The following is a 27070-nucleotide window of genomic DNA, read 5'->3' on the forward strand; positions in this document are numbered from 1 at the left end:
AGAAGTAGTAGTAGTAGTAGTAGTAGTAGTAGTAGAAGTAGTAGTAGTAGGAGTAGGAGTAGTAGGAGTAGTATTAGTAGAAGTAGTAGTAGAAGTAGGAGTAGTAGGAGTAGTAGGAGTAGGAGGAGTAGGAGTAGTAGTAGTAGTAGTAGTAGTAGTAGTAGTAGTAGTAGTAGTAGTAGTAGTAGTAGTAGTAGTAGTAGTGGCAGCAGTAGTAGTAGTATGATGATGGCGATGATGATGATGATGATGATAATGATGATAGTGATGATGATAATGATGGTGATGAAGTTGATGATGTTGATGACGGTAATGATGATGATGATGATGATGATAATGATGATAATGATGATGATAGTGATAATGATAACAACAATACTCACTCTTTCTCTAGCTTGACCAGGATGTATCGCTGCTTTGAATCTGAGCTCATGAAGATGGTAATTCTCTGAGGGTGACCTACATCAATGCTTCTATGAAGTTTTGATCCTCGTTGACCCATCACTCGAATACATTCATTGGGACCAAGACATACCTCTATCTCCTTCCCAGGTTCATCAAATCCAGACCATTCATTCGCTGATGACAAGATTGAATTGAGGTGTTAGATTGAAGTGAATAATTAAAATCAACGTTAAAAGCATTTACAATCTGAACGGAAGTAGACCAGGGGCCCGTTGCAGAAAGAGTTGCAATCAAACGCAACTCTAAAAATCATGCGCAACTTGATTTTCAACCAATCAACAGCGCGCATTTTGGACTTGCGATCGATTTTTTGACTTGCGTTTAAACGCAACTCTTTCTGCAACGGACCCCAGGACCTCTAAATATCAATAATAATTATTATATATTTTATAATAAAAACATCATTAAAACCCAATGGTATCCTTCAGTTGATAGCATACTTGTGATATGTGACACCAATCTTTAGAATTATAGAGATGATTTTTTTTCCAGATAATTTGTTCCTTATCTATCATTAAGAAAATGTTTGTGGAAGGTTGAGAACAACATTAAATATTAAAGGATAAAACTATAAGACAGAACATTACAAGCACAAACTATTTTTTTTTCACTCTTTGTGCTAGGGATCAAAATAATTATCCTCAGAATTCAACTAAAAGTAATTGGAATTCAAAATATCAGTCATATTCGTATCCATGGTTTTGACAGAACTTGTTATAAAAATTACAAAATAGAAATGGAAGGAAAACATGAAGTACTTCAATCCTCAAAGAAAGTTTCACTGAATCGGGCGAAATGAAATAGATATTCGCCCAAAGAATTAAATGGAAAATGAAGTTGCTTTATACTACCGAGGTACGATTGTGTGTCCTGTGGATGTTGTTTTCTTGCAGATTTATGAATAGCTCTTTTGGTTTCTTCTATCCTGCGCGTGCGCACTGTTGCGATGATGTACAGAGCCAAAACACATCCTGAAGGATGTAATGAGAAACAAAACGGATAAATTTTGAAACAATTTCGATGAAGATACAAAAAGAAAGAGCAAACAAATACATTTGTATTTTGGTTCACTGAGCATGCGGAGTGCCCCCCCCTCTCCCGCGAGAAAGTATTGGCCTCTGTAATGGTATCTGGACACTCAAGCAAAAGGCGCTTCAATTAAATGCATTTTAATGGCAATTAATAAGAAATAATTTTTTCTATGTTCTTCATTTTTCATATAAAATCGAAAAATACTAGAATATTCTACCTAGGTTTTGTGTAATTTTTAATGGAAATCAGAAGATTTATGATAACTATTATTGTACACTACATGAACAAACCGTTTTGTTCAAATATGTATGTACCTTATGCAAACATGTGCATAGAAATAGGCGTCGACCGTTTTTTTTCTTCTGTTTAATAGGGAATTAATAAACAATTTCATTCACACTTTTCTAAATCTTTATCTTTCTCTGCCCTTTCCTTTGTATTGTTTATTGTATTGTATGTTTGTCTATAGGTGTATCCCGCCACAAGCCTCAGCTTTTAGGGCATACGCCTTCTTCTTAATACCCAACATGTACATATTTATATTTTTCATGACAAATTTATGTATGTATGAATTAAGTTTACGAAAAATGTAATGAAATGGAAGAAATTAAATGTTTATTTGAATTGAAATGAATTGAATATAAATTGCCTATTATACATACCTAGGGATGGAAACAAATTCAGAGATTTATATAAGATACTGTTGTGAAAGTGTTCATGATGTAATATAATGTAACATAGTGGTACTATTCTTACCAACGATGAACAGAAAGAGCAACGCGAAGGTCAGGGCGTAGGATATCTTGCTCCCGGTGAAATAGTCGTATATGATGAGCGGCACACAGGGTTCTAAATCTTTATCTTTCAACGATGCGTTCTCGACATTCGAAAAACAAGAATCGTCTGTATAAAGAGAAAGAGAAATACAATAACATGGACGATGACGTCGACGGCGACGACGACTGCATCACAGATTCGAGTAAAACAAGATATAAGAGAAAACATACGCGTCATATAAATGTGACTGTTTCTTAACAGTACTCTTGGCATATTAGTTAAACCCAGAATTTCAATTACAATACGTCCATAATAACGATTAACGTGAGAGCATGCGGGATACATTATTTACTTGTTTTTGGTGTTTTTTTTTAACTTTTTCCTTTCCCTGTCAACCTGGACTTGTACTGTATATATCCTTGTTCCTATACCCTCCTTGTAATCATATTTACTTATGATTTGATCTTTGTCGAAATGCCGAATAAAATACTACTACTACTATTTATACTAATACTAGTACTACTACTTCTACTACTACTACTACTACCACTTCTACTTCTACTACTACTACTACTTCTACTACTACTACTACTACTACTGCTGCTGCTGCTGATGCTACTACTTCTTCTTAAAAATAATAATAACAATAATGATGATGATGATGATGATAATAATAAAAGTAATAATAATGATAACAGCAATAATAATAATAATTTCAAAAAACATGAATAATGATAATAATAATTTCACAGACCATGAATAATGATAAGAACAACTTCACAGCCCATGAATAATGATAAGAACAACTTCACAGCCCATGAATAATGATAAGAACAACTTCACAGCCGATGAATAATGATAATAATATGCCTCCCTTCTACTCCACCTTGCATCTTTTAACTTCTCTAACTTATCTCTTCCTTCTTTTTCATTTTTTATTACAATAGTGAGTTTTTTAAATTATTTTCGTCGTTCAAATCGTTAAGATTCGAATTGGTATTCGATTGTTAAATAAAAAAATGCACATGAAAATAATCGAATCATGGTTAATTTCATACTATATATAATTGGAACCCGTTGAGGTATTGATCATTCCCGTTGGTGTATTAATAAAGAAATGAAAAAGGAGGAATCTTACTTGCAGTTAATTTGAAAGGATCTCTCTGTAACATTGTATCCGGTATATCTGTTGTATTGATGATAACATCCCATAGGGTAACAGATCGAATATATTCAATCTCATCCTCAGTAAATAATCTAAAAACAGACAAAATGAAGAAAAACATCGAATTATATAATATAAGAAAATTCAATGTTGATTTGTATGATGTATAATAAAAACACACATTTTGATATAAGAGTTTGTTATAAGCCACCATGCCTGTTTGGCAGTCAATATAGATTTATTTCTGAGAAGTAAAAATGTAAAAAAGTAATATTTCAATTGTGATTTTATTGGGGGGGTCTCCAAGGAATAATGTCAGTGGGCAATTAGAAAATAGCCTTACCTATCCTGATAACTTTCAAATGATATATCATCACTTTAATGTTTGATTTCCCCTTTTCACGTGCATATTAACGACAATTAACGATCATTGGTTCATTGTACTTTAAAGTGAATTATATTTTCAATATTTTTTCTCCAAAGATTCTTTCAACTTTTGTTTATCGTGCATGCAAGGGAAGTAATAGCTCTATGGTTAAGGGGTACAATAACTCCAAATTTATCATCACAAAGAAGGCATATTTTCATCCCACTTCGAATAAGATACAAAAACAAAATTGTGTTTTCTGTGAACAAGTTTGGGTCCATGGGGTGGGGGGGGGGGGGCGAACCCGCGCGCCATGGGTCCGCGCCTGCATGCATGAGATGTAAGATTTGAAGAAACATCCGGCAAAATGTAGCGCATAAGTCATTGTCAAACGATTAAATGACAAGTTAAAGAGGTGTGGACTCACCCATTGTCTTTATTTTCAAACCAGAATCTATCCGCATCCCGGATTCGAAGGAATTGATCTAGGATCAGATGCTTGAAGAGTTCTCCTGGACCGTCGCTAGTGGTTTCCAGCATTCCACCGATAAACATATCGATATCATCATCACGTCCATCGTACAAGACCGTCAAGTTATCGAATACCTGTATAAATTGAAGACGATTTTCCGGGATAAGTAACCATAGAAACGAGGATATCATTAAATGACATTTTGTACAAAGGTCGGATACGTAACATGTATGAGATGGTGAGGCAAGCACCTTATTTCAGTATCCTTTCCAGATTGTTTTAATTTTTCATCAAGACAATATCCATAATAAATTAACATTTACAAAGCATAAAAATAATGAATCTATTACTCCGCCAATTATGGAGCACTTATATTTTGACAAGCCCACAACTAGTTTTAAAGGTTTGATATAGCCACTTTGAGGTATATTTAATTTCACTCATGAGTTGCAAAAGAGTATTCTCTGCTTGAGCCACCAGATTAATTTCATATCTTAGAAAAACAAATACATTTCCGATCAATTAAATACTATCTCTCTGCTGTATAAGATCATGGCATCATTATGCAGCATAGGGGCCAGGGGGTAGCTGCCCCAATAAATTTTATAAAGTAACGTTTTTTTACTGAAAATTTTCATAAAAGTTTACCAAGAGTGCATGCGTGTGCACGAAATCCTTCAATTTCACTCTAGATAATACGGAAGTGCCTCCAAGACAAGCTCGGTTGCTCTGCTCCCTCGCTTTTGAGTTCCTTCTATTATGAATGCGTCTTACCCCCCCCCCCCCTTGATACAATTTCTGTGTATGGCTATGTAATGGTCTTACCTCATCAGAGATTTTACAGTTTTGGCTTTCACACCTATCCCTAAGTTGTGTAATATTTAGGGGCTGTAGTCCTAGTGCCCTTCTTGCCGTGTTGTAATCCGGTAGTCCATGGTCCCGCCCATGTTGTATTGTGTTGGCCACTTGGTCACTACGAGTGAAACCGTAAATTGGCCCATAGAAATAGCCTGAGACAGAAGCAGATAAAGAAAAAAATGTACGAAATGTGATTTGTTATGTCTACTTTTATTATGTTTTACTGAGATCAAACTATATATTTTCATCATAGATTTCCTTTGCAGTCATTATTTTTTTATGTAATTTACAGTTAATATTATTTCTTTTTATTAATTCAAATTTTGGAGTGTGCCGGACTGAAATTAAACTTCAGATTTATTCTTTTTATATAAAGGGTTGGTCCATTGCGCCCTGTACAAGTACAGAAGGCCTCAATTTGCACAGCTTCTCTTTCATACTGAGACATCCAGACTTTTTCCATTTATTGGGACAGCAGATCATCCGAAGATTTGCACCAGACAAACAATTGCTAATATGTCGTTGTCCAGAATCAAGAGATTCCGAAGCTGCCCTGGTCCAACAACTGTCGACAAAAACCTTTCAGCTCTCAACTAAGATTTGACTGCATTTTCAAAGGAATTGGTGCTTTCGGTCTCCTGGTTGTGGCACATTAAAATACGTTACCTTGAAGATCTTCAACCACGATATTATCATCTTCTTCGGCCCACTGGGATGCGAGTCCGAGAATGATGTCGTCCAATCCATACTTCAGAAGAAAAGACTGCAGATAAAGATGAAAGTTAAATGTGTTTTCTATCTAAATTCCGTAGATTTAAAGTCAATCTCATAGATATTGTTAGCAGAGACATATCCAAAATTGGATCGAAAGTTTCAATCGAATAAGAATGAATTCTAAATCTATTTCATGTAGATCGAAAACTCGATCCAACTTTGGACTGGTCCCCGATCGCAATCTATTTCAATCTTAAGAATTTAGAGAGTTGTCTGAAATAATAAAGAACATCAAGCGGCGACAAATTCTTTGAATAATGCAATAAGTGGACGAAAACTACGCATGCATTATATACCAAGCTCATTTCCATATCACATGTATCACAATGGCGCTACAGAGATTTCAGTCAAAATCATATGAATAAACACCCCTAGTCACATTTTGTTATATAAAAGGCTAACTTTGTGCTCACATTCTTATTTTATTCCAGAGTAACTTGACGAACAACTTTTCTAAACACGACGACATTATCAACGAAATCAACCGAATTCAAACTTACGTTTCCATCCCAGAATGTATTGCATAATCGAAGCCCAGGGTAGCCATCCTCCGTCACCTCAACTTCACACGAACCATTATTGTTCTTCCTGTAGTATACAGAAATAAGATCAAAACTCCAAACATTCATTTAGATTTACAGTGATTAAAGCGGGATTAAGACCAAATTTCCAAAGTAAGATCATTTCTAGTAGAGATTTTGAAAACAAAGTCTTTTTCATCTGTCTGAGTTTGAATGGTAGATAAAAGGTAAGACAAGGTGAAAGAGGGGCAACAAGCAACAAGAGAGGATACATTGTCCGACCCCTTTTAATTGCTTTCTGTCTTGAAACTGAATGAAGTAAAGAAAACAAGGAACGAAGAGGGAAAATTAGAGAGGACATTGCCCCTTATATTTCCTCAGACCATACTTTTCGTCTCCCCACGGAAGTGATTGGACGATTGATTGAAAGGATTGAGGAAGAGGGGTAATAAAACAGGGCGTGGCCCCCTATAGTTAGGCCTATTCTTCATTTTGCAATTGACGCGATGGGACGATTGGAAGGGTGGAAGTGATACAGGTGAGGGGTAATATTGAAGGGAGTTGTCCCCGTTATAATTGGAAGATTGGGAGGATGGAACGGATTGGGGAGGGGTAATAAAACAGGGTGTTTTCCTATACATTCAAAATAGGGCGTTGGTCCATTATGCATTTTCCACAGAAGAAATGGGGCGATTGGGAAAATGGGGGGAGGTGAGGAGGAGAGGTAATATAACGAGGTGTTGCACCTGGCATTGGGAGGATAAAATGGACTGAATACAGGTAATAGGTGATGTCACCTCTATCAATGGGACCATACCCATTCGTCTTTCAACTGAAGGAATGAAACAATTAAAGGAGGCGAGGAATTGAGCTACAGACGACAGAGTGCAGGTAGATTGCTCGGTAAGTGGGTGGGGTCGGGTGAATAGGAGCAATATAGAGGATATGATGTTCATACCTGAGTGCGATCCCAGGCGGTATCAGAGTTTGGAGATACCTCATGGCTGTGGCCTCAAACTCGTTCGATACACCAGGGTTCAGATACGGTTTGTAACCTAAACAAAAGATCATACAGACAATAATTACTCGGTAAGGTGAAGTAAAAAAAAAAAAAAAAGGCAATCCACACTTCATGCAGACTGGCTTGCTCGAAGCTGACTGGAACCTGGAGATAGCACGTATGCACAACAATATTTTTGACAACAATATTTTAAGTTACACCAATATCGTCATCCTTAAAAACGTCAAATGCAAATATACAGGAGTGCGTTTAATCTCTAAAACTTAAAGCTCTTTAGGGCAAATGAAATGTGTATTTTTGTCAAAATACCAAGTCTTGCACAGAGACATGTCCGTCTTATTAAAAAAATTGGGTCATGATTTGATGGATGTGTTGTTCGTTTCTACTTTGAGTGAAAAAGACGCACTTTTTATCTTTCTTTTTTTATCTACAACCAAATTAAAAATGGAAGTACAATTTTGACAACGAATTCAGGATACTTGCTGATCATCGAGAATCAAAGATTAAGAAATGAGATACATTACCGACATAAGAATGATAGTAGTCTCAATTACCTTTGTAATTATATTCGTCCATCTCACTTGGATCCATGCCCAAAAAGGCAGGTAGAAAATCATAAAACACGATTTTCTGGAATGAATAGGATAGAAAAATAATAGTCAAATGTCTTTTCTTCTGTATAAAAAGTTGTCACTAAATTGTGTAAGTTCTCTCATACTTTAAAACATCTATCATTTTTGATGTATTGATTGATTTTTTCCATTCTTTATATAATTATTACATGCATTATTGTGCCTTTTTAATGGATGTGAATAATTTAATTTGAACTGGAATTTGAAAGACAGCGATTACTCTAAAATAAAAGTTCGGGATATTTTTTATCTTTTTCTCGTAAGCTCACGTTAAATTTACGATCTTTCACTTTGAAATGCATAGCCGCGAAAACTTATTAAATTTCTCTTAAAAAGGACATAAGGAATCAAACGTGCAATTATGGTATAAATACTTTACCTGGTACGTGGCTGTTACCCATTTCTTAGCAATGTCGTATATTACGTCATCCCTCGTGTGATTTGTGCACTCGTCTGCGACTCGGTCAGCCCATACGTTATGCCAGCGCCAGAATAAGACGCTGATTGACAAGAGTGCTGGGTTCTCGTTGCTATGGGGATTACCAACAACTGTAAGAAATCAATATGTTACAAATTATACATCGTAGTTGATCACCATAATCTACAATACATCACGTAACTTTCATGTTAAATGTAAAATACCTCATTTCATGTACCGGTATCGGTAAACTGATGCTAACACAGAAATCAAAACCATATACAGTTTAGGGCAAAAGTTATCATTTGAACCAACAGTAGGAACTGTATATAGTTCAGTGAAGAGAATATCACATATTGCTTTACAATATTAGTATCCATGTTCAATTTCAATATGCATGCATTGTCAATTCACTTTAAGTTGTTTTACTACCACAGTTTTTTAATATGACTATTAAGAATTGTGTTTTGTCACCTTTTAGAGTGACACAATACACTTTAAGAAGTGTAACCTTCTACATTCGCTTGGTGCATTAGCGAATGATAATAGATAATTCTAGACATTAAAAGAGGAAATGTAATAGTCACGTTACATGGTGGTGTTAAACTTTCCTTCAAAACAAATGTTGAAATGATTAATTAAACATTGTTATCATTATTATTTCTAAAAGAAATTCAGGTATCGAGAAAACTTACGGAAAAGCCTTTCTGCGTCGTAAACTTTGTGATCCTTGGCAGGGGCGTGGTTTGTTAGAGGAAATCCGGCATAGTTTCGAGCCGGGAATTCTTCATCTTCTTTTCCTTCTTGCTTTCTCAACTCTCCCTTCAGCCTTCCGTTCTCGTATGCTCTCATTTCGGATTCCCAAACTCTGTTTGGACCGTATATACCAGTCCCGTCAATCCACGGGGTTAAAATATTCATCTGTAAACCACGAAACAATCGAAATGATGATAATTATGACATTATGACCTAAGAAAAAACAATAAGAGACCAACTCCCACATGCCTATTTGTACAATCTGATTTGTTACATAATAATTTTCTGCAGGTTAATATGGAGATCTGTGGCCTCCTCATATATTCTTATCCCCCTTTGGTTTAGCTGAGAATTTATTCTATTTTAATTTCTCATACTTACTAACTTTGCCCGCTCTAAATACTTTATCCAAAACTTCAGCCCCCCCCCCCCTCAATTTTTTTTAGCTTATCACGTTAGTGTCTTTGTTGTTTTCCTCGCCAAAAGAGCCACATAATTTGCATTAGACCGTGAAATATGTAAACAAATTGCTCTGAACGAATTGCAAACGTTTAATATTCAAGCTGGTCTGAGGCTCCAGTTAGTAAAATTAATTAATAAATCCGTATATAGATTTCCTGGGTACATTAATATTCTTGACTTTACCTGTTCTCGAGGTATCGCCGATGACTGCCCAGTGTCCGGGTCATAGAGGCCTCTCCTGTAAGGCATTATCTTTGCCCCATCATACATAGATCGGAGTTCCTCAGGGATGTCCATGTTCATCCATTCAACAGGACATCCGGTCGTCGACCCATCCACGATCTCATGCATCACATGTTGTGCTGCAATGTCAGGCAATAAAATAATCAACAATACGTGATGATGATACGAAATTTTCTTTCCTTTTTGTATTTCAAAATGATTAGAAGCATCTAAATTAAGTCGATTTTGGTTGCATCTTACTTGCTCAATCAAAAATAATGATATGACAAACCTGTACAGCACAGAAACTATTAAACTGATGCACTTAATAATAAATTCTGGTATGCTTGCCATGTTGGTCATTATTGTCAAATCTGTAAAAATTAAAATATTGTATAATTATTGTAAAACATTAAAAAAAGAAATAGTAAGACACGTCATCGACTCTCTCATTTGCATATCACTGAGTTGTACATAACTGTTTTGTGAAAAATAAGCAAAACTTTATTTTTTCTATAATCTATCTACATATTTGTCGATTGTCTCTCCCTTTATATCTCACTCTATTCATTGCTCATTTCCTTCACCCATCTCTTTGCTTGTATGATAACCCGTCCCATACCCCTCCTCTTTCTCTCCCTCTACCAGGTACCCCTCTCTGTGGGTCTCTGTCTCTCTCTGTGTTGATCTTCATGAACAGGGGTGCGATCAATCTTCAAAATAACTTCATGCTTTCTTATTAGCAAAGTAAAAACGAAAACAAAAACAAAGAAGCAGAAGTTCAACCTCAATATTTACCAAAAAATGCAAGAAGAGCTGTTTTGGAACTCTGAGATCGGATACCCGAATTCCCTTTCATGAGTAAGTTACTGATTGTGAGGGGATTTGGTCTGTTAGGACCGGCCGGTGAGTATGATCCATCCGGGTATCCGACTGGTAGACGACGAAGAAGCCGAGTTTCTGAAACAAAAAACGAAGAAGTTGAAATATAATTATTTATCTCAAATTACACATACATTTCTTAACGAGTATATCCTCCTCTATGATAATAAAAGTAGTGAAGATGATAATATTGTAGATATAGTAGTTAACAAAATGATAGTAATCATAAAAACACTCAACAGAAATAATTATAAAGATAATGATACCAATGATAATGATAATAATAAAAATGATACTCACAACAACAACAATAATAATAATAAATATAGTGTAGTAGTAATAGTAGTAGTAGTAGTAGCAGCAGCAGCAGTAGTAGTATGAATGAATGAATGAATCTTTATTTCGTTTCAAATCCGATAACAAACAGCAACAACAGTAAATCAATGTGATACAAGCAAATAGCAAAGAACAAAAAGTAAATATTACAGGATAATATACATAATACATGCACTACTTTTTATAAAATATAAATGTAAGTAACACCCATGAGAATACATGGAAATGAAACGTGGTGACCTACTAAAAAGCTTAGCTTGTAGACCATAGGCCACCAGAATATTAAAAAACTTACATTAGCAATCATTTAAAACATCATAGAACAAGCAAACAAAAAATTGTAGTAACCAAGGTACAGATATATATATTTACAAAAGATACACTAAAAAGTAACAAAAAGTGAAATGCAGAATGCAAACAAATCCTATCAGACCTAAACTATAAGAATCTAAAATTCAAAAAGAAGAAAGAAAAGAAGAAAAAAAAGAAAATAGGCAGAGCTCTATTTTTGCATAGATAATTGTGGAAAGAATACAATTTATAAAGTTAGACGAGATATAACAAGCAGGCATTCGTTTACTGATCTAAGTATTTCTTCAGCAAATCGGTCTTTAACTTGTTTCTAAAAACACTGAGGCTAACTGATTGCTTCAAAGAAGAAGGAAGGGAGTTCCATAATTTTGGCCCAGTATAAACAAATGTATTTAGCCGAAAACTAGTTTTGACCAATGGCAAGTGGAGAAAAGAAACTTGTCTTGTATAGTAAGAATGGATTTGGTCATTTCTAACACATAATGAATAAAGGGCAAGAGGAAGTTCTCTTTTATTTAATTGATACATAATGCAACCGAGGTTGAGATCAAATATGTCATGTAAATTAAGGAACTTGTTTTCATGAAACAAAATATTAGTGTGATATCGTGAACTAACTCCACATACTAGTCTAATTACCCTTTTCTGCACTTTTAATAACCCATCCAAATGAACTTTAGCAGCGTTACCCCAGGCAAGGATGCAATAATTCAAGTAAAGCAAAATGAGAGTTGAGTACAACATGCATAAAATATGTTTTGGGAATATACTCTTCAATGAATTAATGACTCCTGAATTTCTGGAGAGTAGTTTACATAAATGAGATATGTGAACTTTCCAATTCAGCTTACTATCAATGTGTACCCCAAGGAATTTTGTACTCAATACTTCAGTAATCTGAACATCATTAATTTTAATATTATCTGGCAATTTTGATAGGGTATTGCTGAATAACATGTAGTTTGTTTTAACAAGATTTAAGGAAAGCCTGTTAGCAATGATCCATTCGTTAACAGAAATCAATTCTGAATTGATAGTTTGCAATAAATTGCAGGGGTTCTTTTCAGAAAAAAAATATGCTTGAGTCATCTGCAAACAGGATAAATGAAAGGATTTTTGATGACTGAGGGAAATCATTAATATATATGAGAAACAATATAGGTCCAAGGAGTGAACCTTGTGGTACTCCACATGTAATTGACTGCATAGGTGACTTAACACCATTTAAAAAAAACAAACTGTTTTCTATCAGAGAGGTAGCTCTTGAACCACTCCAAAACCTTACCCCGAATCCATAGAAAGATAGTTTATACAAAAGAATATCATGGTCAATCGTGTCAAAGGCTTTGGAGTAGTCCAAGAATATACCGACAGTATGGAGCCCATTATCTCTTGCAGAAGAAATTTTGTCAATGAAATGCAACAGAGCATGAGAGGTAGTAGTAGTAGTAGTAGTAGTAGTATAGTAGTAGTAGCAGTAGTGGTACTGATAGTTATAAAGATGATAATACAACTTACACTAATCATAACATCAATCACTATAAAACTATAAAAAAAAATGTGATAACGATTTAGAACAACGTTAACACAAGGGCGTAGACTTGTTTGAGCATGGGATTGGGGAGGAGCACATCCTCCACAGATGAAACTAAAATTTATGGGGGACGTGCACATTCTTTGGGAGGTAGAACTCAAGTTTTTAAAATCAGCTGTTGAAAGCAGAAGGGGTACAAATTTCGTTTTACTTGCTAGTGTCGGAACTCCTCTACCTCAGCAGGAGGGTACACGTGTACCTAGTGCATCCCTAGCCTACTCCCTTGTTACAAGGGGGGTTCCTTTGCAGAAAGAGTTGCGTTTAAACGCAAGTCAAAAAATCAATCGCAAGTCAAAAATGCGCGCTGTTGATTGGTTGAAAATCAAGTTGCGCATGATTTTTGGAGTTGCGATTGATTGCAACTCTTTCTGCAACGGGCCCAAGTAACTATAAAAGGACAAACATGACTTAAAATAACTTACCATATGATCCAATCTTTGGATCTGCTCTATTGTTATACCATCCATTTATCTCGTGGCGTTCCATGAATTCACTATCGCTGCAAATTGTCGATTGACCTAAAGGGGAGTAGGAATAATTGAAAGTTTTTCACTTAAAATATATAACTAACCTAAGATTATATGATTTTGATTTGTTAATATCGACTTAGATTATGGTCAACATCACGGGGTTAATTAGCAATTAGACGACAATGAGAATAACATTAATATATTTGTTTTAATTGTGTCTCGTTCATGAACGAATAACTTTGGCAAAAGAAAACAAAATCCATATTAACTGAATTGAAGACTTGGATTTCAAATAAAATTATGTTTGTAGGTGAAAACTCATATAGTATAAATATTCATCCGGCAATTATACAGTGCTTCGGTACTTATCACGATGTAATATAGATACGTGTTTGTTTCATAGGATGTGTTCATTATGTTACTTTAATTATAGGGAACATAAGAAGACTGACGTAGCAACAAAAGGCCAACAAGAAAACGTGTATGAATATAACCATGACTGTCTGACGCGATCTGAAAATGTCTACAACGAGTTAAATCGTGGTGCCTTTTAATGATACAGTAAAAAACATTACAGATGAGAAAAATGACTACAATAATATCATTCAAGTTGCCCCAAACATCAAGAAACAATATTTACTTTATTTTGACATAACAACGGAGAGGCTTTCTTTCTTTCGAATGCTAACGAACAGAAGTGTGGCGCCATGTATGGACATGATGTGAGGCAACATCAATACATCATAATGAACTCATTAGTCAGTCCATTATGATTTCCTGAAGTTTTTCAAATGCCACCTCTCCCTTTTGTATCGTATATATCATACCGTCATCCGAGGTTTAAATGTCACCCCCCCCCCCCCCCTTCACCTCACAATTCAACTTTAAAAAGGCTGGAAGGGTTGGGCATCAGGGGATGCGTACATCCATAAACCGGCACACTACGAACCGTTGTAAAAGATTATTAAAAGATATTGTAACAGTATTTGATATGCATATTCATACTCCCAAATCTGAACGATCAAAGTTTCGAATGGCGGTATGAGTACTGAAAACGAAATTCCAGTCTATTCTTACGCTCCCTGTAGTAAGTAAAAAAGCCAAAGTTCAATTCCGAATCGTATATAATGACGTCATCATCGACTGCGACTTGAAGCCAATTTGGGCTTTACTCCCACCACAGGGCTTGCACCAATGCAGGATTATGAATTTACTATTGATAGCATTGTGCCGAATTTTTAATGAAATCATTTTACTTCTTAAGGTGGCATGACATGCCCCCCCCCCCTCCTCCCCCACCCCACTTGCTAAGTCGAGGGAAATAGTCCAACACTTTCTAATCCTAGTTTGTCTGCTACCAGTTACTCTGGTAACCATTTTGGTCTAAATAAATTGTCATTGATGTCATTTACCATTTTGTCTAATTGTAGTTAGGCCACTTCCATTTCGTGTAATATCCACTAGGTCTATCACTTAGTCTACACACAGTAAAAACACTGTTTAAGATTTTAACGTTGTTTTCTATACGAACCTTACAGTATTTCTTTAACCGTTTAAACAATCATGTTTAATTTTAAGATGAGATATTGAAAATTAAACTTTGTTGCTTAAGATTTAAACACTTGTTTAAACTGCTTAAACAATTACTATAAGGTTCATATAGTAAACAGTGTTGTGTAATTTTTTTTACTGTGCACTTTTGGGTAGAAAGGGGACATGCATGTTTATTGGATATTTTTCTACCCCATATTGGGCTAAACATCTCTTTTTACCAACATACATATTCCCATTTTACCCAATATTGGGTAAATCTTTTTTTAGAGTGTATAATAATTGAATATACTGTTTGTGAACCAAATTTTCATACATCAAAGTACAAAATCATTACTAGACGAAGTGCGAATGACAGTTCATGTGATCATTGATGGTGATAGACTCACCTGAAGTTATGTGGGCATGAGATAGATAGTTTTGACGTATTCTGGCGCAAATCCTTGCGTCACACCTATTGTTCAGGGGGGGGTTGATCTATATTGTTTCACCCCCCCCCCCAACTCAAATAGCATGACGTCACGGATTTACGCCCGTAGAACAGAATATCAAGCGAAGTGGAATTATTTCTATCTATTAGTAAATGGGCACTGGATAGAAGGCCCTGGTAACAATAATAATAATACTAAATAATGATGAAGATGATGATGATGATAAAATAATAATAATAATAATAACAATGATAATAATAATAATAGCAATAAATAATAATAATAATCCATAGTTTATGTTTAAAATAAATACTATAAATAGAAATACTCCGAAAATTATTTTGGCATAATTGATCGTGGGCTCCGCAGCCACTATACGCCACATCGACGTTGCTCTATCCCACGCTAATCAGGGTAGCAGCAAGTCTTTTGTCTTACCATGGATCCTACTAGAACGCGGCCAAGGAATGAACTCCCGACTTTCCTGTTGTGAGCTGAGGTGTACACTCGGTCCACCGACCCATCACACCGGTTGGCTTGACCAAGTACAAAACAGGGGGGGGGGGTGCAATTTCATTTTTCAAGTAGAGGGACAAAAAAGAGTACCATAAAGGGGAAAAAAGAGTACCATAAAGGGGCCAAAATAGCAAAATGAAACACGAAAACAGGCGAGTATTGAAAAGAGACGTAATAGTCTGTACACTGCAAAAACACAGGTGTTGATTTAACACCAGCCCGGAACCAGAGAAGTATTGAAATAACACCAGTTTGTAATCAAACCAATACCAATTGGTGTTGTATAAGCACCTATCTGGTGTTAGACCAAAACCAAATTGTGTTGTTTCATACTTCTCTGGTGTGGACAGATTCCTGGCTGGTAATCAACACCAGAGTTTTTGCATTGTAACTCTACATTATACCTCTATTATTTGATTGAGATAATCGATGGCATTTATACAGTGCGTCCCACAAAAAACGAAACCGAGATTTATCGATGATTTATCATAACTTAATCACAAACACAATAGACAAATGACCTACCATTGTAAAGCCTAGAATCTCCTATTTCATCTGAAATTACTTAGACTATTTATCCTTCACGCATGAGTGAGCAAAAACAATTTGAAGAGGGGATACCAAAGAGTGACTTGGCGGGCTGTATCTGGGTTTCAAAAGAAAAACCACATTTTTAAAAAGTTCAATATCTGCTCTTTAATTTGATACTTCAATAACAAAAATGGTCAAGAAATAACAAAGTTCTGGTTATTTAGAATAAGGCTTGAATTTCAACAATTTCATTAATGAAGAGGTTTTACAGGCTATCGTCCAGACTCACTGGAGACTCCTTTCTCTCGACGATCAGCCATGCATGCATTGTTAAAGGGGAAGTTCACCCTGACAAAAAGTTTATATTAAAAATAGAAGAAAAAATAATAAAAAATATTGCCGAAGGTTTGAGAAAAATTCATCAAATAATTAAAAAGTTATTAGAATTTCAATTATATGATTTGTGACGTTATATAGGCGAGCAGCATTCCTACATAGCGAATGGTAAAAAATCAATGAAATGCATTTTCTCATAAAATTGAAAATGGTTTTCACCTTACAAAATTTGAAATATAAACATTTTATATTACATAACACATGGGGCAGCTGCTCGTTTATGACGTCACAAATCCAAAATTTTGAACTCTAATAACTTTCTTACTCTTTAACGGATTTTCCTCAAACCTTCACCAATATTTTTCACTATTTTTTCTGCTATTTTTACAACAAAGTTTTCTTCAGGGTGAACTTCCCCTTTAACCGTGCGATAGTTTCGATGTGGAACTTGTAAAAACACGTTTAAAGGCTGGTCACACCGCCCGAGCGGCGCTGTTGGAGCGGTCGTGGAGCGGTAGGGAGAGAGGGTCGAATTTCGCTCACAAAATTGGGGAAAAATCGAAAACAAAAATCGAAAACAAAAACAAAACAATCTAAATCGAAAATGGTGAACGGTAGCGAGCGGTGATGATTTTTTTTCTCTCCGCTCCACGACCGCTCCAACAACGCTCGGGCGGTGTGACCAGGCCTTAATTTAATGAAATTATGGAAATACAAGCATTGTTTCGAGGGAACAGAACTTTTTTACTTCTTGACCATTTTCTGTGATTAAGGTATCAAATGAAAGAGCAGATATTGAACTTTTTAGACTTGTAATTTTCTTTTTGAAATTCAGATACCCCCCGTCAAATGAGTTTTTGGTATCCTTTCTTCAAATTGTTTTTGCTCACTCATGCGTGAATGAGGAATATTCTAAGTAATTTCAGATGAAAGAGGAGACTCTAAGCTTTACATTGGTAGGTCATTTGTCTATTGCATTTATGATAAATCATCTCTAAATCTCGGTTTCGTTTTTTTTTGTGGGACGCACTGTATATCGTCTTGCCCTCACTTTCATACCCTTGTGTCAACCCTGGTGTAAATGCATTGCTGTTAATTCGTTATGTGTACTATCTGGTATTGATTCAGCCATACATAATGCAGCCGTGCATAACTTTATACCAATTTCATCACAATATTATTCACCACAAAAATTACTATGAACATATTATCTCGCGATACCATTCTTTTATATGGCCCGACTCCATAACTGATAACTATTAATGCAGATAAATGAACCGAAGAAAATAGGCAAATTAAATGGAGTGTGAAACCATAAGGTGTGTGAAGTAGCACCTATGAGCGAAGAATGCAAATAAAACGCATAAAAAATTGGTGTTGATTTAAACACCCACACCACCAAGCGTTTAAAGGAAAAGACACGAGTTAATAGACTAAAGTACATGCATGCTGAGGGAAAATTATGAACAAGATAATGTTAATAATAATAATAATAATACACAACATTTATAAAGCGCTTTATACATAATGTTTCAAAGCGCTACATGGTAAAAAGCATGGTGAAAAGCAGTGTATGGTTATCTACATGTACAGTAAACTGAATTGTATCACCCCCCCCCCCAAAAAAAAAATGAATATTCTTATGGGCGAACATATCAATTTCACTTGGATATCCCAACGTTCAAATAAAACTTTTATCCTTTTATTTCTTGCAACAAAGTTTAATCTAAAGATCAACCTCCCCCCCCCCCTCTTCTCCGGAAAATGTATGATCCTTGCATCCTCTGTATTAAAATGGATATTAATATGTCACTCTTCCGGACTCCAAAAGATTTGATGATTGACAAGGTACAGAAAGGAAATAGCATGTATGATGCAACGAAGAAAATCAGGGGCTTGTTTCATAAAGAGTTACAACTGTTACCATGGTAACCTTGATTACGATTGGCTGCTGAGCCCTGCATGTTACCATGGTAGTTGACATAATGGCAAAGTTACAACAGTTGTAAATCTTTATGAAACGGGCCCCTGAATTTCGAACATACATGGCTTTCCAGTCCAGGGAGTCGGTGGATTGTTGATCCATGGGAGGCGGGGTGGGAGGGGAGAGGGGGCTCGAGTCTACCCTCTCCCATGAGCTGCTGTACAAAATTTGAAAACAGATAGCGGCATTTCCCCTGTCCAACCCCAACCCCCCTCCCTCCCTTGTTATCGCCGCCAATGATTGGATGCTTGTATTTTCATCATTAACCTTGAAATGGTATAGATACAGCCTGGATATTATGATGTCGAATCGCTCAAATGATTAACAAGCAATCATAATATATGGTATCAAGAAGGGATAACAAGAACCTAGATCGGAAATATTTTCAGAACAGAAATGTACATTTTCAAATGAAATATCCAAGTTGTCTTTTGAGGACTAGAATATCAATTTTCTATTACATTTTGGGTAAAGAATAATATTTTCAACCGTTTAGCTAAAATTCCTTTTCTTAAATGTGAGCAAAGAAGTTCTATTTTACCCAAATTACACAATTCTTTACGAGCAAGGTTCACCGAAATAGGTCACTCACTATGTAATAAAGGAGATCAAGAAGCCATATCTAATATGTTGAGTGACTATCCATGTGATTAATCTAATCAGCTCATTGTCTTATTCTTTACACTTCACAACATCCATGACATCTGCTTCTGTGTCCAGACGTTCTTATCGTTGTCTTGTGAAAGAGTACACTCAACCTTTTTTTTTAAACCAACTTTTTAACCAACACTGGGTAATATCCTGTCCACACAACTCTTGGTTAAAATCTGTCCAAACTGGGTAATGAAACTAATAATTGGGTAATAAATTTGCTCAATTGGATTGCCCAGAACTTTTACCAACATACATTACCCAACGCAGTGGACAATATGTTCCCCAACATCTTAAGTGCATATATAATATCTTGGAACATGGAACATTGATGGTCTTATTCAAGTACAGAAGAACACATGAACTATTATATTTTCTTTATACTTGTTTCATTCATTTATGTAAAAAGTATTGTATCTTCATTATTTCAGGTTTAATATTTCATCGTTAGTTTGGATTATATAATAATAATGAGACTTGTAAAGCGCCAAATCCACTCTGCATGTAGAGTGCTCAAGGCGCATAAAGAGCTAAGAGTTAAATAGCAAAGTTTTTATAAGATTTTTGAAAGTTTCGACAGAGGTACATTTTTTTATGTCTTCAGGAAGGCTGTTCCACAAAGTGGGGCATGCAAAAGCAAATGATCTTTTCCCCAAGTTTTTGAAACTTTCGGAATGACAAGTAAGCCAGAGGTGGATGAGCGCAAAGATCTGCCTGGTCTGTAGTGATTGGTAAATGAAAGACTGTATTGTGGTGCTGATCCACGAATACTATGTGATCCAAGAGGTAACTAAACACGAATCAATAAATCAATAAGAATCCTCGGTCAACTTGCGGTGTGAATATTATCAAAATGTTAAAGATTGGCGTACACTGCAAAAACTCCGATGTAGATTTAACAACAACCCGGAATCTATATATGTCCACACCAGATAAGTATTGAAACAACACCAGTTTGGAATCAAACCGAGGCTGTTTTGATACTAATTGGTGTTGTATAAACACCTATCTGGTGTTACATTGTGTAAGACTAATACCAAAACCGGTGTTGTTTAACACTTCTCTGGTGTGGACATAGTTTCCGGGCTAGTGCTAAATCAACACCGGAGTTTTGCAGTGTAAGATACTTTTCTATGCAGCTGTTTAGAAAAAAAAATGTATATAGTTTTTTTTCTGTTGTATTTGTATAACTAGTTCCGGCAAAAACACAGTGTGGTCTTTTCCTGTACATTATCATGATTTTATTAATCCTGTACTCCATCCAACGTTCTTACGTTCGAAAACAGCCTCTCTTTTTTGCTACTCATGACTTGTATAATAAAATACTTCAGGCGCGGCTCCAGAATTTTTATATAGGTGGTGCGCATTTTGTCCCAAACATTTAAACACAAAAATGGTCAACAGTCACAGATAAAGGGTTTTTAATCTGGCGAAAAACTTGACAAGCAGCGCCGTTCACTCCCAAATATCATTTTCTTTTTCTCTCTTTTTTTTGGCCAATTTAAAGGGGTGCGCCTACATCGTCCACCCCTCCTAACCCCGGGATCTACGCCTGCGCTTCTTAGAAAAATAGAGCAAGGTTTAACGACTGTTTTCGACAAGCCTAACGGGCGCCCTTGGGGGAAATGTGACTGCCTCATTTTCATGAAATCGTGCACGCACTACAGATTTAAAACATCAAGTTTATCTTCTTTCTTTCTTTTTTTTAAGTTTCAGAGCATTAAACGGTCACATATCCATTCCAAATTCACACTAACAGACTTAGTCAAGTTTATCATTATAGAGCATTTTCAAAGAACCTACGCCCACATGCTTTGTACACCTTATTTTTCACGTTGAAAGAAAAACCACACGCCGCTTTATTCATTCAATTCAATTCATTTTATTGTCATGTTTAAAAACACAAAAATTGTCCTCGGACACTTCTTTATCATGTTAATACCACTTTTAAATATGGGAATACATGGTCCCTATCTGGATTGTTGAAATTGAAAAATTGCCGAAATGTGAGGATGGTGATTGCAATTTTGAGATCATAAACATATATTCACGTCAAGGAGGGATCGGCATGATAATTGTGATTGTTCCCATTGAACATGTTGAACCCAATTATCGTGCACTATATACAACTAGAGCATACTATAAGCGAGTTCACGGTTAGCTCATGATCAACTTTTCCCAAATAACCTTTGTGATTTTTTCATTAGGATAAGCACTATCATTTTCAAATTTAGATGTTGCGTAAGCTTTACCGGTAGAGTATTCAAATTCTAAGAAAGGCATTGTACAGACCAGGTGACTAGAATATTACATCAGGGATAAAGTTTGGAAGTCTGTTTTATTATCTGCCTTTGGCACATTTGACTATAGTTTAGGATACTGTCAAATACCAGTGATTATGAAGGCTCTATTTATTACTCTTCAGCTTGGATGTGAATATTTTGAAAGGAATACATGAATAATCATCAAATCACAAATGCCTATGTCAGTGAATTTGAAAACCACCTTCATGGTTTATCTTAAATTACCGTTTTCTGCTCGTGCGCAGTTTACAATTATTGTGAACAGGCTTATTGTTCAGTGTTTTTCTCAAGCTATTAACCCGTACTGTCATGTTTCAAAGTGGCAATTTAAAGGTTAGCAATTTCTTATGAAAAGAGTTCTATTCTATTCACGCCGTCATTAACATCCAATTATATCACTGTCTATTTTCTTACAAGTATCTCATATGCCTTCCTTAAAAAATAAGTTGCAGCAAATATTACCTGACAAAATATGGATAGTCAATCCTATCTTCGTAATACAAAATAAGAAGTGGAGAGAGGATATTAATATTGTATATTAATGAAGACATGCATAGAATTGTTTCACTTAAAAAATAGAAAGCTTTACAGTGCCATTACTTTGTTATTCTTTGCCAAGTTTTTATGATTTTTTAGTTCTTTTTTTAGTTCTATTTTATTTTATTTGTTAAAAATATATCTTTTGGAGTATCCATTTAACGCATGTGAATGTGTTTCGAAATTGACTCTATACAGTGCGTATAAAAAAACGGGACAGATTTGAAGTCTATAAAATGTTTCTTTCAAATTAAGATCTCTATATTTTGGTGTCAATCCTTCAAATGTTATCAAAAAAATTAGTTTCGTTCATGCTTGTGTGAGCACGGAATTTTTTTGTCTGGGGTTAATAAGGAGGCTTAATTGCGCCAAAATGGCATCAAATGATAAACATGATGTTCGGACTTCTTGCTTATCAGTAGACTTCCTCTTAATCTTTTCATTATCTTTGCCATAATTTTCGAATTATGTGGTCAAAATTCATTTCCAAATCTACTTGTTTGCTTAATATTTACTGTTGTTGTTCCTTTTTAATATGTTGTCTTTTAGCATTGAACTTTCCTTCTTTAGGCAAGAACAATTTGTTTTTAAACCGAAGTATGGGAGAGTGTATTTTCAAATCCTTTCATTTTGTGCTACAAAGGTTATGGTGCCTTTGAACAGTGGCATACTGATGGGTGGGGACGGTGTAAATGATATTAATCCTGAGATTCTGAATCGCTTTCATACACATTTATTAGCATTGGATTGAGTTCAAATATGCGTAGAATAGATTTTTTTGGGGTATTTCAACACAACTTTTTTGCATAAATTAAGTTCAGGACGTTTTGCTCGCCACATTTCGAAATCAATAACTGAAATCCAATAAAGACTACTATATCAAACGAAGGCCCACACGCTTATTCGGCTGTTATTATTCTTGTCATTCGTAAAGCCTTTTGATACTGTTACTTCATGTTCATGTAATAACAGAGTTATGAAACCTCCCTATTGATGCATTCGGTTGATATTTTCCATAATCTTGGACAAAACGACTTTGATGCTTCTGAAAAAAACAAAATCAAATTCCAAATCCATCCCCACATGTTGATTTGAATGAAAAAGACCGAAAATCAATCAAATATGATTATATCAACATCGGATTTAAAATTAAGGGAATTTTTGTTTTGCTTGGTATCACAGAACAGTGATCAGCACATCACATACAGTATGCCGGAGGAGTGGGCGAAGAAGTAGGTCATGTAGATGGTGTCATATACAAGTATGTGTACTCACAATAAAGTGTATTTCATTATGAAATAGTATTTCATTTTCCCTTGTATAATGCAAGACATGCTTTGACCCCCCCCCCCCCTTGAAGGTGAGATCCTCGGTCTCCGTGTAATGTCCTATGATCCAATTAGTAATTTCTTTATCATTTCAATTCAATCAATTCGCTTTTTTTATTTCAACAGCACAAAGTAAAGTGGTCGAAAACAATTACAATGACATTTGCAAATGAAATTCATGCAAACAACATAAATTGATGTATGTACAATATATCACATTTTTTCCATAAGTAAAACAAAACAAAGTATGTAACATAAGCAAATTATCATAAACATAATAAAGATCTGAGAAAATGGAGGGATCAACTAAAAAGCAAATGCTTGTAAGTTGTAGTGTGTGATCCCTTCTAAATGATTATTGTAGAATCGCCTACGAAGACAGACACAGAGGTGACAGAACAGAGAACAGCAGAAAAATCATCAAAACTTTACAAAAACATACACCAAAAAAGTCAATACGTGTACACATTTAACATGTTTGGCAAACAAACTGTCCACTGTGTTGGGTAATGTATGTTGGTAAGAATATATTCTGGGCAATTATTATCCAATTACTCAATTATTAGTTTTTATTACCCAATTTGGGCAGATTTTCACAATGAGTTGTGTGGACAGTAGGTTGCCCAGCGTTGGTTAAAAATTGGGCATTTCTTGCCCAGCTCTTTAAGAGTGTACGTCTTGTATGTCCCCTTTTCGTATGAAGCAAAGTATTTTCAACGCCACGAATTTCTTTTTGTGCACCCGGTTTGGTTTTCTTTTCTGATTTTCTTAAATGCACCTATATTTTTTAGCTGAATTTGATTTTCCAAAAAATAATAGGATCACAACTGCAACAGCAAAGATTTCAGTGAAATTTTCAGGTATCTAGTTCAAGGTTCTTTGACCTAAGAACGCGATTGGTGAAATGAGAACTGTTAAGTTTTAGGAGAAGCATTTGACCAAAAAAATATACGAGAAGATTTTTCCAAAATTGTGTTATTGCTTACCCGGCAATCCTTTAATAATGACTAATTAAATCGACTTTGAAAGGTATTAATTTCTTTTTAATCGGACTTGAATATGAGGCTCATGCAAACATTTATTCCTTTTTTTTTCTTACCTGGAATGGCAGCCGCAATCAGGAGACCAACCACGAGGTATACAGACCGATATTTCTTCGTCAACGACATCATCGTCCCCATCATCATCGTCGTCACCGTGATCTCCGATACAGGCGTGCGTTGTGGGTGTGAAGTCGGAGAAGAAGTGATTAATCAGCGATATCAACAGTCTTCCCGGCAGGACACCGATGAATAGCAAGGGACCACGCTGTCAAGACACGTATGAATGCAGAGATGTGTTGGTTACAAAGGAAAATCGTCCATGCACAGTTTTCTAAAGATTAGATCATTCATTCTGATATAAAAAGATCAAATTTTACTCGAAGAGTGATATTTCATAGCTGACATGCCTCTATCATGTCAACTGAATGTCTGGGGGGGGGGCTAAATGACTCCCAAAATGGCTTCCAAATTATTCACTTTACTTTATAAAAATAATCGACATAAACACGATAAATGTACAAGGCTGATCACCCCGCCCCCGCGCTCTGTTCATTATTTTTATACACTAATTTTCACATTATTTTGTTCATATTATGAACTTAAGCTTCTTAAAAGCTCTGCGGACACTTTACTATCCGAACAATCCAACGAGTAAAATCATGACGATCAAAGTTCTAAATTTTAAATCATATCGTGTATTTCGATTGTTTCTGCTATTCCACAGATAGTTAAAGCTCGTTGTTTGGAGAGGCGACATTTGTTTAAAAAAATTAGATATTTCTACAGTTTTTGGTAATAAAAAAAAAGTTTATATCAAAATTGTCAACCAAGATCATAAATATGATATTAAAAGAAAATAAATACCAAACCCCTACTTCTGAAATATATTGGAGATCAAGGTATGATATAAGTAAAGAAGATTTTAGTTTTATTTATGAACTGCCTTTTAAAGTTATTCCAGATACAAGAACAAGAATATTTCAATATAAAATAAATACAAGATGCCTACTAGTAAATGCAAAGTTAAAGAAAATGAAAGTTGTAGACAATGAGATGTGTTCTTTTTGTAAACAAGAACAGGAAACAATTGAACACCTACTGGTAGAATGTTCGCATGCTCGAGATTTTTGGAATGAATTTCTAAGATGGTGGCATACTAAATTTAAAAAGGAAACTATCTAAGTAAAGGATGAAGAGATTTTATTCGGAATTAAAAACAAGCAAGATGTGTTATTAAATCAATGTCTTATTGTAGCAAAGAAAACTTTATATCTGTGTAGATATATTAATATCCTTCCTTGTTTTGACTTGTTTATCAGTAAATTAAAACAAGTGTACCAAACAGAAAAATGTATTGCTTATAGGGACACTTCTATGTATAGACTTGTTAAAAAATGGAATCTATTAGATTTTGGGTAATGTAGACGAACAGACCTGTATTGCTTTTCTATGTTTCTTTTCTTTTGCTTTTGTTGGTTTGTTTGTATTTTTTTAATCAAAATGTAACTTATCCATACTGTACACTGTTATTTTATATTGTTATTAAACTTGTTTGTGATATGTGTATGAGATTGTTATACTTAATAAAAACGTTTAAAAAAGTGTATTTCGATCTTAATGACGTCGTGATCGGCTATACGACTTGAAGTCAATTTTTGGACTTTACTGTACACAGAAAGCTTGCAGAAAACACTGATGTTATTCTGATTCTGGGGCCGTTTCATAAAAAGTCACAACTGTTGTAACGTTGTCATTATGACAAGTACCATGGCAAGGTTACCATGGTAGTTGCCATAATGGCAAAGTTGCAACAACTGCAACTCTTAATGAAACGGGCCCCTGATCCCATTATTCCTAGCATTTTCCCAATTACTTAAAACAAATTGAATTATTTCTTTTAATATTATGTATGTTTGGCAGAGAGAGAGCAAAGGGAGAAGTAGCATCGTTAATAAATCAAGCGCAAGTGAATGAGAGTGACCATAAGGGAATGTGTTGCACTCCTAGAGAAGGACATGTCATCACTTTAAAAAAAGAAACTTTATATTAGAGATTGTAAACATTTTTTACCATTGTGATTAAAACAGTTGTTTTTCATATAATTGATATATTATGATAATATTATGGTAGTGGCAACCTCATTCATTTGTTTTTATTGTAAAATATTTTGCTATTTACCATGTATTTTTTTCATTCATTAGTTGCAGAAACAATAAATGAAAAGTTAAAATGATAAGGTTTCTGTGTTCGATCGAATTTTTCGATTGCATTATTGGGTACTGATTACCCCCCCCAAAAAAAAAAAAATAAAATAAAATAAATA

The 27070-nt window shown here is 35.1% G+C and overlaps 1 protein-coding gene across 1 annotated transcript in view; it reads right to left on the bottom strand.

Annotated features, from left to right (window-relative positions):
• Positions 1-27070, bottom strand: part of LOC121415833 (dual oxidase 2-like) — a 60165-nt gene that overhangs the window by 26623 nt on the left and 6472 nt on the right. The window contains exons 2-17 of the mRNA XM_041609187.1: positions 24804-25012; positions 13489-13584; positions 10741-10902; positions 9904-10082; positions 9198-9423; positions 8464-8633; positions 8007-8082; positions 7390-7486; positions 6411-6498; positions 5803-5899; positions 5104-5288; positions 4234-4412; positions 3413-3531; positions 2254-2400; positions 1317-1436; positions 384-579 (exon numbers count right to left, since the gene is read on the bottom strand). Of these exons, the coding sequence (XP_041465121.1) occupies positions 384-579; positions 1317-1436; positions 2254-2400; positions 3413-3531; positions 4234-4412; positions 5104-5288; positions 5803-5899; positions 6411-6498; positions 7390-7486; positions 8007-8082; positions 8464-8633; positions 9198-9423; positions 9904-10082; positions 10741-10902; positions 13489-13584; positions 24804-24891 (2225 nt within the window). The 5' untranslated portion in view covers positions 24892-25012. The remainder of the gene's footprint in view (positions 1-383; positions 580-1316; positions 1437-2253; positions 2401-3412; positions 3532-4233; positions 4413-5103; positions 5289-5802; positions 5900-6410; positions 6499-7389; positions 7487-8006; positions 8083-8463; positions 8634-9197; positions 9424-9903; positions 10083-10740; positions 10903-13488; positions 13585-24803; positions 25013-27070) is intronic.

Source organism: Lytechinus variegatus, chromosome 5 (genome assembly GCF_018143015.1).
Source record: "Lytechinus variegatus isolate NC3 chromosome 5, Lvar_3.0, whole genome shotgun sequence".
Lineage (NCBI taxonomy): Eukaryota > Metazoa > Echinodermata > Echinoidea > Temnopleuroida > Toxopneustidae > Lytechinus > Lytechinus variegatus.